General features: G+C 47.0%; 1 protein-coding gene across 1 annotated transcript in view; it reads left to right on the plus strand.

The window, feature by feature from the left end:
* Positions 1–1,921: 1,921 nt before the first annotated feature.
* NISCH (nischarin) overlaps positions 1,922–12,952 on the plus strand; it is a 39,399-nt gene continuing 28,368 nt past the window's right edge. Inside the window, exons 1-3 of the mRNA XM_007952054.2 lie at positions 1,922–2,017; positions 4,348–4,431; positions 5,157–5,339. Of these exons, the coding sequence (XP_007950245.1) occupies positions 1,922–2,017; positions 4,348–4,431; positions 5,157–5,339 (363 nt within the window). The remainder of the gene's footprint in view (positions 2,018–4,347; positions 4,432–5,156; positions 5,340–12,952) is intronic.

The following is a 12,952-nucleotide window of genomic DNA, read 5'->3' on the forward strand; positions in this document are numbered from 1 at the left end:
GCTGGCGGCTCACAGGACAGGCTGCTGGGGTTGCCAGCAGCCTCGGCTTAAATAGCACTGCCTGATCGCGTTCCCGCCAGCGCGGCCCAGCCCACCCCTGTGTGTATAGCATCTCCTCCCCCAGCGCTGGTGATCTCAGACTGGCTGATTCTTCTGTCCTCTGCCCAGGGCAGGGAGCAGATGAAGGGCTGCAAAGACTAAACCTCTTTTTCTCTGTCTCCCTATAGCCCCCCAGGGACTCTCTGGAAAGGTTTCTTGAATGAATGAAAACATGAGCCCAGGCCAGGAGCTGCTAAGCAGTGGGCCCCAGGCCAGGAGGCTACCACAGCAGCTCAACCTCCTATCCAATTAGGGAAGAGGGTGTTATTACTCCCTGCTTCCCAGATAAGGAAACCAAGGCTCCAGGAGGGCTGGTTATTTGCCCAACGTCTGATTGACTAGGTAGCACTTGCCTTAAGCCAAACCCCTCTGGAGTAGAGACAGTATACAAGGACAGGCAGTGTCAGGTCCCTGCTAAGAGAAGCCTGAATGCCAAGCTCAGAGTATGGTGCTATGGAGCTCATAGGGGAGGGAGGTGCTGAACCGCCTTAGGGCAACGTGATCTGGAGCCTTTATCCAGGGGTGTCAAAGGAGACCCACCCCAGACTTCACCTCTCTCCAGGAAAAGTAGTGCCAGTGTGGGGCTTGGTCTGCTGCATGAAGTCAATCAACAAACACAGATCTAGAGATCCCTGTGCCAGGCTTGCTCTCTCCTTACCCTCCAGCTGGTTGCTGTCTCCCTCTTCTAAGTCTCAGTCTTCCCCTGGGTTAGGGCTGCTTCTCTGTGTGGGTGCTCTCCCATTCTAGCACTGTCTCTCCTGCGTCCCAGGCCAGTCTGTCTGCCTCATTTTGAGCTCTATTAGGACATCACCTAGGGGTCTTGTGCCCAATGGCCAGCACACACCTTTCTCCTACTACCTCCCTTCCACCCCTTCATTCAGAACCCTTTCCCTGCCTCTCTCCCACTGCTTTCCAGAAACTGCTTGAATTAAGCCACTCAGTTATCTCCAGAGACAGGGGAGATAGCTGCATCTGGAAGACGTTAAGAACTGGCCTAGAGTCACTCTGCCCTGGCTCAGGCTCTAAGCTCGCCATCTTCCCCTTAACCTACTGCTGCTCTAGTCCCATGAAGAATAAGCCAAATAGCCAAAACAGATGTAATGACTGCCTCCCTTTTCCAGAGGGCAAAGGCGCTCTGGTGGTGTAGTGTTGTTGTTGTTATTTGCCGTGGAGTCGGGTGTAGTAGGTAAGGCATTTGGCTGCTAATCAGAAGATTGGTGGTTCAAACCCCCCAGCTGCTCCGTGAGAGGAAGATGAAGCAATCTACTTCCACAAAGATTTTACAGCCTCGGAAACCCAATGGGGGGGTCGCTATGAGTCGTAATCGACGCGATGGCAGTGAGCTTGTTTTTTTGGTTTTTCCAGAAAGCAGTAGATTGGGGTACTTTTGGTTTCCAAGGGTGGAAACTGAGGCTAGGCGAAGCAATGACTTGCTTCGGATAGCACAAAGAGCACAGGACCTTCTGTCCTCCTTCCCCCGGGACCGAAGGACAACGCTCAGAGCTATCCCCACCTGGGGGCTCAGTTTCTCTGGGAGCCACCCGGCCATTACAGACGGGGGTGGGCGGTGCCACACCAGTTCCGATTACACAATCGGGAGAGCCCGAGCAATCTGCGCATGCGCAGAGTTTTGAGGCTGCTGTCAGTCACACAGAAGGGGCGGGATGGGGCGGGGTTGGGGACAAGGCGAGAGTGGAAGAAGCAGGCAGGGCCAAGATGGCGGCGCGGCGCTCAGCAGGGGCGGGGGGCGGTGGGACGCTGACCCCGCCCCCGCTGCTGCCAGTCTGCGTCGGGCGGCGGCGGCAGCAGTGGAACCCGAAAGATGGCGGCGGCGGCGCGCAGCTTCGGGCTCGAGAGAGAAGCCGAGCCGGCCAAGGAGGCGCGCGTCGTGGGCTCCGAGCTCGTGGACACGTACACGGTGTGCTGGGGGCGAGGGCGTCTGAACCAGGGGTGGTTTCTGAGATCAGGAGACTGAGTCGGGGGACTGGGGAGGGGGTCACGGCGGGGAGTAGCGGGTAGGGGGATCCTCGATTGCGAGAAGGGGGCCCGAGGTGGTGGAATCTGGAGAGGGGGTTTGGACTCCGCAGCTCTGGGAGGGTCTTGGAGCCAGGACCGGGGAAGGGGTTTTGGGAAGGGGTACGCGATCGGAAAAGGAGACTAGGGTTGGGGGGAATCTGGGGATAACAGTCGCGTCTGGGGAGGGGTCCAGTGATGGGCCGGATGCCTTTCTAGAGCCTTCTGGCCTGGAGGGGAGCGCCTACGTGGATGGCCGTAATAGGGGGTCCGGGAGGGGAAGGTTGGGGAGGGGGCTCACTAATGGGTGGAATCTAGTAAAGAGCTCTGGGTACCGCAGGTCGTAAAGAAAGAGGGAGCGACTAGGCCTTGAACTGGGGGCCTGGGGTCAGGGTTTGAGATTGAGATCTGTGCTGAGAGGTAAGGGGGCGATCTGGGGCTCGAAGCCCGGCGGGGAGCGGGGGCGTCAGGCACGAACGAGACTAGGGGAGGGTGGGGTTCAGAAATGGGGGAATCGGCGCTTAGAACTGAAGTACAGGGCCCAGGAATCTTAGGAGGCTTTATCCCTTTAGGCTGCAGTGAGATGGAGGCAGTGAACCAAGCGCACAGCGTGCGCACATAAACACACTTAAACGCACACACACTTATTTTACTTCAAGGCTATGGGGGAGGTGGAAGGCCGAAAATAGGGGGTTCCAGACTGGGAGGGCATTTCCTCCTGGGTAAGTAGGACTACTGGGCTGACTGGCAGGTAGTGGTCTTGGGGTAGGGGTGCACTGAACACCTCTTAGTCTCCTGTCCTTTGTTCCTGTAAGATGGGGAGTGGTTGAGAGGGCCTGGGCCCTGCTGTGCCTCTTTGCCTACCCCCTTGGCTCCCATCCTAACCGCCTCCTGGGGGCCATTCTTCTGGCTCTTTAAGCTTTCCTGGGGACAGGGAAAAGGAAGCTGCAAAACTGGAAAGAGGAGCTGGGGGCAGATCCTTAAGCAACAGGCTCTAGTCCTGGAGAAATGGCTGCTCCTCTAGGCTGGAGGCTTCAGCAGAGCTCCTTATTTTTCCCTCCCCCTTCCCTTTGTGCTACAGAGAGGGGTGGGAAACTAGGACCAGGAGGCCTGCTCCAGGTGAAGGGTGAGGTCTCTGAACTGATGGGTGACCAAGCTCTCATCCATCAGCCCTTGTTCTTGTGGGGTTGAGCCCCTTTGGTGGATGAGTGTGGGGGGAGGTGGTGATCCAGGCCAACCCTATCTCATCTGTCTCTGAGTCTGCGGAGCTGAATATTATTAACCCAACTTTTTTTTCTGAGCACCTACTACATGTCAGGCCCTGCACAAGGCACTTTATACATATTACCGTATCTGATCCTTTAATTAGTTGCCATCAAGTAGACTCCCAACTCCTGTCAACCCTACATTTGGTAAAGTGGATGTGTCTTCCATAGGGTTTTCAGTGACTTAATTTTCAGAAGGATATAGCCAGTTCTTTCTTATGAGGCACCTGTGGGTAGACTCATACCTCCAACCTTGTGGTTAGCTGCCAAGTTTGTTAACTATTTGTACCTCCCAGGGATTCCATTTGATCCTTAAATCTACCTAATTTTTAAATGAAGAAACTGAGGCTTGGAGAAGTTGTCACTTGCATATGGTCCCGTAGCAAAGAATGGCAGAATCAAGTCTTCCTTGACTTCAAGATCCATATCTTTAATCACTAAGCCATATTGCCTCCTATTAGGGTATAATGTCCCATCACTGACTCCCCCATCGGTTTCTTACTGCCTCGACTCCTGGCTCAGTAGCAGAAACCGCAGCCATGAACCAGTTAAAAAGGTTGGGAAAGAACTTATTTCCAAGATGTAATCAGAGCACCTGGAAAGAAGTATAGCAGAAAAGCTGGTCCTGCCATACCTGGCCCTACTCTGCCTTCTTTGGAAGGTATGGCCTTGCCTGATGCTCAAATTGGGTTAGGCTTTAAATTGGTTGGAGGCAGGCAATAAAGAGGTGGCACTTGCATTCTTCATTGATGGATGCAGCCACAGGCTTGTCCCTTGTGCCTGCCGGTGCTAGTGCTAGGGTTATGTGTATGTTGGGGCAGGGTGAGGAAGCTGAGAGGGGACCCTGCTACTCAGCGAGGCTCAGGTGCAGAGGCTGGTGGGCCGGGCAGCCTGACTGGCGGCAGGGTAAGGGCGGATCCTTGGAGCTAGCTGGCCCCCCTTGCTACAAGGGCTGTTGGTTTCCTTTTAGGTTTATATCATCCAGGTCACTGATGGCAACCACGAGTGGACAGTCAAGCACCGCTATAGCAACTTCCATGACCTGCATGAAAAGGTAATCCTTGGGAGCTGGGGGCCTGTATCTCTAGGACTTGACAACTTTTAGGCCAAGTTTCCATTGTGCCACACATTAGTTTTAGAACAGAACAGGCTTCGTGCCTGTAGTTCACTTCTTTAATAAACCAGTTCATTAATGTAAGTGGCCAGAGAGCTGATAGATCGGAGGAGTTCAACCCCAGCCCAAGACAGTCTGTGAGAAGCATATGTGAACTCAGTTTTTGAGACTAGTTTGGATGTGAAATGCTGGGACAGTTTCTAAGAGAGAGGATAGGCTTGAACTTGTTCCACCTGACTAGCTATTCCAGAACCTGTACTTTAGTATCTGACTGTGGTTTCATTTCTCTCTTTGCTTTTGGAGGGAGCTGCCTTTCTCTGCATCTTTTGCAGCATGAATATTTTAAAGATACACTCCCACCCTGATTGCTTTGCAGTTGTGGTTTGGAAGATGGCGTTTTTAGGGGGCCAGAAGTATTACTTTTGCGAATGTCTCCAGAATTTCTAGATGAAGTCCCTTATCTGGAATTTTTTTGGTATTTCTAATACTAATTGAGTTTGAAGAGGCCAAATCCCAGATGCACAGCTCAACCGGTGACCCTAGTGGTGCTGCTAAGAGGAGTTGTGGAAGTTGTGACAGGTGCCCATCCTCAGGCTGTTTGCCTCAATCTTGCACAGGCCCAGCGCCTCTCAGCCTATGGTTGACATGCTTATGTTTTCTTACAGCTTGTTGCTGAAAGGAAGATTGATAAAAATCTGCTACCACCCAAAAAGATCATTGGGAAAAATTCAAGAAGCTTGGTGGAGAAGAGGGAGAAAGATCTGGAGGTCTACCTCCAGACGCTCCTGGCCACTTTCCCCAGTGTGGCTCCCAGGGTGCTGGCCCACTTCTTGCATTTTCATTTCTACGTAAGTTCCTCTCTGGGGTTTTCTCTTGTCTGCAAACCCATAACCACCAAAGCACAAGGTAGCAAACCAATGTAGGCCTCAGCTTTGAGGAGAGGTGGCCTGGAGTTTGTCCCTGAAGGTGGAAGATGGAGGAACATCACCCTGGTTTAGGGACAACGTGTGGACACAGCATGTTCATCAGCAGATTTGCCTTAAGTTAGATTGACTGGCCATACGGGTGTTACTTCACACAAGGCATTTTGTTAAGCAAAAATGGCCTGTAGGTGTTTAAATTAGGTTTCTGTCCAAATGGATGGAGCTGGGTTAGGGGTAGATTAGAAACAAAGCAGACACCTGGCATAGAATATTGTTGAGCTGTTGGTTTATAACCTGCGATTAATTAAGGGGTAAGATCAGTCTGCCATGATGGGATATTGCCATCTTAAGGCACATAGTCAAGCTCAGTACACTGCCTAGGTACTGAGGCAAGACCCCTTCCTCCAAGAGAAGTAAGTTTAATAGAGCAGCTTTGCACTCCCTTCTGGGTGGAGAGATAGCCTTCCTGGGCAGCTAGTGGCAGGGTGAGTTGTCAAGAAACTTCAAGAAAAACAGTCTGGCAGTATGAAAAAGAATAAAATCAGGCAACTGCAGAAAAGGAGATTGGCACAAAGGTGATCACTCTAGAATTGTTTGTAATAGCAATATACTGAAGACAGTCTAGATATCCAACAGAAGGAAATTGGAAAAAAAAAACATGAATGATGCAGCCACGCAATTGAGTATCATGTTGCCAGGACGATGACAGACTGACTGGGAAAATAAATATGTGTTTTACTATATAGAAAAAGCAGGTCATAAAATGGTATGTAGAATATGGTCCCATTTTTCTAAAGAATGTTTATGTGGGTACGTGTGCCTTGGAAAATTATAGAAAGTGCTACACCAAAATAGTAGGAATAGTTATCTCTGGATGATGGATCTTCAGGTAATTTATATTTTGTTGTTTTCCTTTATGTATTGAAGATAGGACAGAATTCTCATTCCCTTCCCAGGCTTACCTTTTAGGAAAGAACATATGAGTTATGGTCTTAAATGCTCAACTGTGTTTAAAATACAACATTCTTGAAGTATTTCAGAATATAAGACAGCTGAGCCTTTCTTAGAATGCTAACTACAGCCTGGAAATTTGGTGATAGCAGTAGCCTTGGGGCACTGAACTTGGAGGGACCATGTGGAAAAAGGTGGTACTTACAGATAGGATGTATATTTTAGTATATACCAGCAATATATGTGGTCAACAACAGTTTCCTATTTTAATTTTTTTTTTTTTCATATTCTTTCTTTATGTGAGAAAAATTCCCATTCCTTATGCAAATCTTTCAGATGTCCTTTACTGGTTCGTATTTTAAGAAATACTGCATTTTAAGAATGCTTTGATTTGCAATTTAAGGATGAAACTTGCTAAGTGTCCATTTGAACGTGTAATTCATTACTTAAGATCTGGCCCTTTGAGGAGAGGAGGTCTCCCTGGTTACCTCAGATTTGCCCAGGTCTGAGCATGAAAAGCCCTGGACTGCTTTTCTGAGACAGGTTTTCCTGCAGTGGGCCTGGGGCTGGCCTGCATCAGGGACTCAGGTTTAGGGCATGCTCTGTTGCTTGGAGCAGTTTTGACGTATTTGAGGTCACTGTTACCAAGTAGGCCTTTACGTATGGTAAATGCAAGGGTTTAGGAAAGCAGCAAACCCCTCAGTAGGTAAATCAGGGTTTCTCAGGCTCAGCATTACTGCCACTTTGGGCTGTCTGACTCTTTGTTGTGAGGTCTGTGCTATTCATTGTAGGATATTCAGTAGCATCCCTGGCTTCTACCTACTAGTGACAGTAGCACTCCATCAAACCAGTCGTGACAACCAAAGATGTCCCACTAGAGGGCAAAATTGTCCCTGTTGAGAACCACTGGGCTGGAGCTACAAATGGATTTGAATAAACAGGGCCTAAAAGAGCTCTGGTAGCATAGTGCCTAAGGCACTTAACTGCTAACCAGAAGGCTGGCGGTTCAAACCCACCAGCCACTCCTCAGAAGGAAGGTTGGGCAATCCTACTTCTGTAGTGACACTGCCTTGGAAACCCAAGGAGGGGTCGCTATGAGTCGGGGCCGACTCGACGGCAAATAACAACAACAATAAAAGATCTGTTAGCCTTTTCTACAGGCGGGAGCTCTCTAGGAAGTGTTTCTCTTAAGCTTTGTCCCATCAGCGTTCTCTCTGAAATTGTTTCAAATGTGTTCCACCTCTAGTGGAGCTAATATTGGACAGGGTGGACCCACGGAGCCCTGTTTGGCTCCAGTATGGGGTTTTGTTTTTAATTTTTATTGAAATACAAATCACATGCCATAAAATTTACCTGTTTAAAGTGTACACTTCAGAGGTTTTGCATGCATTCACAAAGCTGAAACTATCACCCACTAATTCTAGAAGATTTTCATCACCCCAGAAAGAAACCCATTCATTCCCATTAGCAAGACATCTACCCCTGGCAACCACTAACCTACTTTTTTTTTTTTTGCTAATAGGCTTTGGCTGTTTTGTACATTTCATGCAAATGGAATCATATAATATATGACCTTTCGTCACTGGCTTTTTTCACTTAGCATAATGTTTTCAGGAATCTTTTTTGTGGTTGAATAATCTTCCATTGTATGTACATGCCACAATTTGTTTATCCAGTCATTGGCTGATGGGTATTTGGGTTGTTTTCATTTTTTGGCTATTAGAAATAGTGATGCTGTGAACATTTACATAGAAGTTTCTTTTCATGGACATATGTTTTCATTTCTGGTGGGTCTGTACCTACCAGTGGAATTACTGAGTCATATGGTAACTTTATGTTCAACTTTTTAAGGAACCATCAAACTGTTTTCCAAAGCAGCCATATCATTTTACATTTCTACCAGCAATGTATCAGAATTCCTTTTTCTTTCCATCCTTGCCAACACTTGTTACTGTCTGTCTTTTTGATCATAGCCATCCTGTTGTTGTTGTTGTTATGTGCTGTCGAGTCGGACCTGACTCATAGCAACCCTTCCTTGGGTTTCCGAGGCAGTATCACTACGGAAGTAGATTGCCCCATCTTCCTTTCGAGGAGTGGCTGGTGGGTTTGAACCGCCAGCCTTCTGGTTAGCAGTTAAGTGCCTTAGCCACTATGCTACCAGAGCTCCTAGTGGGACTTAAATGATATCTCCTTGTGGTTTTGATTTCCATTTCCCTATTAACTAATGAAGGAGGGGTCACTATGAGTCGGGGCCGACTCGACGGCAAATAACAACAACAACATTAACTAATGATGTTGAACATCTTTCCATGTGTTTATTGGTCATTTGTATATCTTTAGAGAAATGTCTGTTCAAGTCTTTTATCCATTTTTTATTTGAGTTGTTTTTCTTATTGTTGAGTTACAGTTCTTTATACATTCTGGATTTTAATCTTTTATCAGATTTATGATTTGCAGATATTTCCTCCCATACTGCAGGCTGTCTTTTCACTTTGAAAGTGTCCTTTGAAGTGCACACTTTTTTAAAAAATTTTAATGAAGTTCAGTTATTTTGTCTTTGGTCATTTGTGCTTTTGGTGTCATATCTGAGAAACCAAGGCCACAAAGAGTGACACTTCTATTTTCTCCTGAGAGTTTTTTTTTAATAGTTTCAGTCTCTTACATTTAAGTTCAATCCATTTTGAGTTAATTGCTATGTATGGTGTGAGGTAGGGGCCCGATTTCATTCTTTGACCGTGTGGTTTCTAATGTCAAGGAAGAAAGCACTGCTGCTCACCTCAGCCAGCTCCAGAGTGGGGGACTTGGGGACTGTGCAGCCTTAGTTTACTGTGAGAGGGCACAGTAACAGACCCCATCCCAGGACATTTAGAACAGAAGTTTTCAAACTCAAGTATTAAGTGGAATCCCATGGAGAACCCCAGCATAACTTTTGGGACAGAATATGTAACAGTGGACTTGTGAGTACCATGTACCAGCCAGTACTGTACTGTCCTGGTAAATAAGTAGACTCAGCTCTCTTAAAAGTTGGTATTTATATCAATTTCTTATTTTAAAGCCAGCTGACCCAAACAAAAAAACTTTTTGAAATTTGAAATCAGAAGCTATGATTGAACAGTTGCCATCTTATGTCAGACTTAGCGTCTTTAATTTGTTTCAGTTACAAAATATTGAGGCTGCAACTGATAACATTCCCCCCCACCCCAATTTACAATTTTGGAACTCTTTTCAATTACAATTTAGGTTTGTACCCCTCAGTGGGAAACTTTTGCTGGAAGTTGAATCACATATAATATACTGTACCTGACTCCTACCAGAATGCCTCATCACAGATAAGGAATAAAAGTTAGACAAGGCTATTCAGCACTTAGTGTATATGTCTATACCCTACTTGGTAGCAGCCTCAGTGACGAGTAATTGAGTCACTTATTAATGTCCCAGGAGCTTTGGTGGCATAGTGCTTAAGGCATTTGACTACTAACCAGAAGGCTGGCGGTTCAAACTCACCAGCCACTCCTCGAAAGGAAGATTGGGCAGTATACTTCCGTAGTGATACCGCCTCAGCCAAGGATGGGTTGCTCTGAGTTGGATCCAACTCGACACCAGTGAGTTTGGTTTTTAGTTTTATTAATGTCCCGTAGAAAAGCACACTATACCTAAATCTGTGCCAAGCAGAAACCTCAGGGACTGGTCTGGCGGTTTTAATTGGGCACAGGCATCTGCACTGCAGGGCTCTGCATGCAGAAAAGAGCCCTGTTAGAATGGAAGTTGCAAGCTACAGCCTAACCAATGAGTGGAGTGTTCATGCCACTCTCAAACTGATAGCCCACTGCCCGCAGCTGCACACAGCACATGATCCTGGCCGGCAGGGGGCTGGCCACTTGATCTCTGACACATTTTGACGAGCTTGTTATAGTTTTTAAACATAACTAAGATTGCCTTTGTTTTTTTCAAAGTTTTATTGAGGGGTAAAGTATGTTTTTCAAAAATGCAGTTTAATTCAGACACTTGTGACACCCCAAAGCAAGTCTAGGGACACTAGCCTTGGTTTATTTCCGTAGGGATTTGAATCCCTTCATCACAGGTGGGATGGGGTGGGCATGTGGGAGTCACCTCTCCATAGGCGACCTTCAGGGAGCATAAGCTGGAGCCTGGTGTTGCTGAGACCCCACCATCTGCTCCAGGACATGGTTGCTCCAGGGGTTGCCTGGCCCTGCACACCTTTGTTCATGAGCCCACAGTTTAACCAGAGCCCTCTCTGAGGGAACAAGTACCTCTGTGAGGAGACCAGTGCTCTAGATTTTAGGGCTGAAGTGTTTCTTTGTTTCTCACTGGCTAAGAATCTTCCAAGATGAAGATTCTGCCTGAGGAACCGGGTGGATAGTATTACAGCAATACCCAACAAATTTCCTGTGCTTGGAAAAGCTGGGGAAGAGAAATTGTTACATGGTTAGCCATGTAGATTCCTCAGAAGTGAAATGTTACTCTCTACTTAGCTTGAGCCCTTGGCCTTTCTGCCTCTCAAATTTCTGTGTATTTTCCAGAAATTCTGGCCCTCCCCTTAAGACCAGCTTTTAAGGTGGGTTTTCGCTATGTTCTTTCTGAGCTGAAGGTAGCTGCCTGAAGAAATACGACATTGAAGGCGAGGATTGTTAGGTACCGATCACTGGGCAGGGAGCCCTTTACCCAAGTGAGACTTTGCCAGAACCCAGTGTCAATAACAAGTTCAGAGCTGCTCCTTAGGAAATTGAGGTGAGTGCAGAATTGGCAGCCCGATAACTCAGGAGTCTGTCTTAAAGGCCCTGCAGACATCTCTGACCACAGGGAGAACTGGGAAGCGCAGGTTTATATGCAGGGCTTAAGTCTCAAAACTGTCACTGGAGAAGCAAACCATTGGATTATTCCAAATTCTTCCTAAGCTTCAGTTCTTCACAGATGCCAAGGAAAACATAATTGAGTTTAAGTTGTTGCAAGAGACTGAAGTTGAACTTCACAGTGAACTGATAGCCTCCTGTCACCTCGCTGCCACCCTTTCCTGCTTAGAGCCTGCTTTGTCCTTCTGACTACCCTTTTACATTTGACCACATGTCCCTGCCGGACTCTAATCCCCTGAAAGCAGGGGCTGTGTTTGCTCATTTCACTCCCTTTGGCTTTCTATCTGTTTGTCCATTAGTAAGAGGAAAGCAGAGTTATCCTCATGCTGTATATGAATTGAATCTCAGGCCGATTAAAGAAATAAACACATTTTTAAAAGATACCATGAAGTACTACAAGAAAATTAGGACAAATTTTTATAATCTTGGAGTGGGGGAAGAAGCCCCAGAAGTCACAAAGAAAAGAATGACAGATGCTACAGCGTGAGTTTTAAAAGCCTGTCACTGTCCAGAAAATCACCACCAAGAAGGGTAAAAGGCTTTTACAGATTGTGTGCCTTTAAGGGATGTAAACAGCCATTAAAACATCCATTATGGATAAAAGGTAATAAGCAGGCAATCAACCAAAGAGAAAAACAGGAAAAGGACACCCTGTCTTCTGCAACTGGTATCTTTTGAGCCCCATAAACATGTGAGCTGTGTGGACTGATGTTCCTGTGAGTTTTTCGGGTACTTGTACAGTCTTCATCTGGACCTGTTTATGAAAACCCTTGTTAGCTGCCATCTGCCAATTAGTTAAAATTCTTACCTGCAGGGTGTGAGGCTAAGGGCCTTAGAGGCCCTGCCAGCTCCACGATTACACCACTGCTATGCTGAGGCAATTGGTTGTGTACAAAGAAAGAGGCTCAGGGCCTAGTGGTCGAGCCTGGCTTTACTGTTTTTCTAAACTAGCTGCCTTTGAATCAACTCTGACTCATGACTCATGTCAGAGCAGAACCCTATGTGTTCTATAAGGTTTTCAGTAGCTGATTTTTTGGAAGTAGATCATCAGGTCTTTGTTCCACAGTACATCTGGGTGGACTCGACCCTCTAACTTTTCAGTTAGCAGCTGAGTGCTTTAACTGTTCACACTACCCAAAGACTCTGCTGTCTTCTAGTAATGTGGAGAGTTAATAGCATCTTTTCACCTTAGTTTGTTCATCGTGAAGCGAGGTTCAAGGTAGCGTCATCCTTGTGCAGGGCAGAGGGAGAATTGAATGTGCTGGTGCATGCCGAGTGCTCTGGCCATCCCAACATGGAGTAAGGGCCCAGCGTGTCAGCTGTTAATATGACTGAAGGCTTGTCCTTGTCACTGCTGCCTCCATTATGTCATTTAATAAGGGTGTTCTCCTTTTCCACCTCTTTCTTGTGACCCTGGAGCTGAGCCTTAGAAGATATTCAGGCAGCCAACAAACCCATGAAGAAATGGTCACGATCATTAGCCATCAGAGAGATGGCAAATCAAAACAACAACAAGATACCGTCTCACCCCACTACTGATAGCAAAGTTTCACAAGATAGAAAATAACATGCTGGCAAGGGTATTGTTGTTGTTGTTGTTATGTGCCCTCGAGTCAAATCCGACTCATAGCGACCCCTCCTTGGGTTTCCGAGGCAGTATCACTACGGAAGTAGGATTGCCCAACCTTCCTTCCGAGGAGTGGCTGGTGGGTTTGA

The sequence above is a fragment of the Orycteropus afer genome, unplaced genomic scaffold (genome assembly GCF_000298275.1).
Source record: "Orycteropus afer afer isolate SDZICR_OR568_19922 unplaced genomic scaffold, OryAfe1.0 scaffold00323, whole genome shotgun sequence".
Lineage (NCBI taxonomy): Eukaryota > Metazoa > Chordata > Mammalia > Tubulidentata > Orycteropodidae > Orycteropus > Orycteropus afer.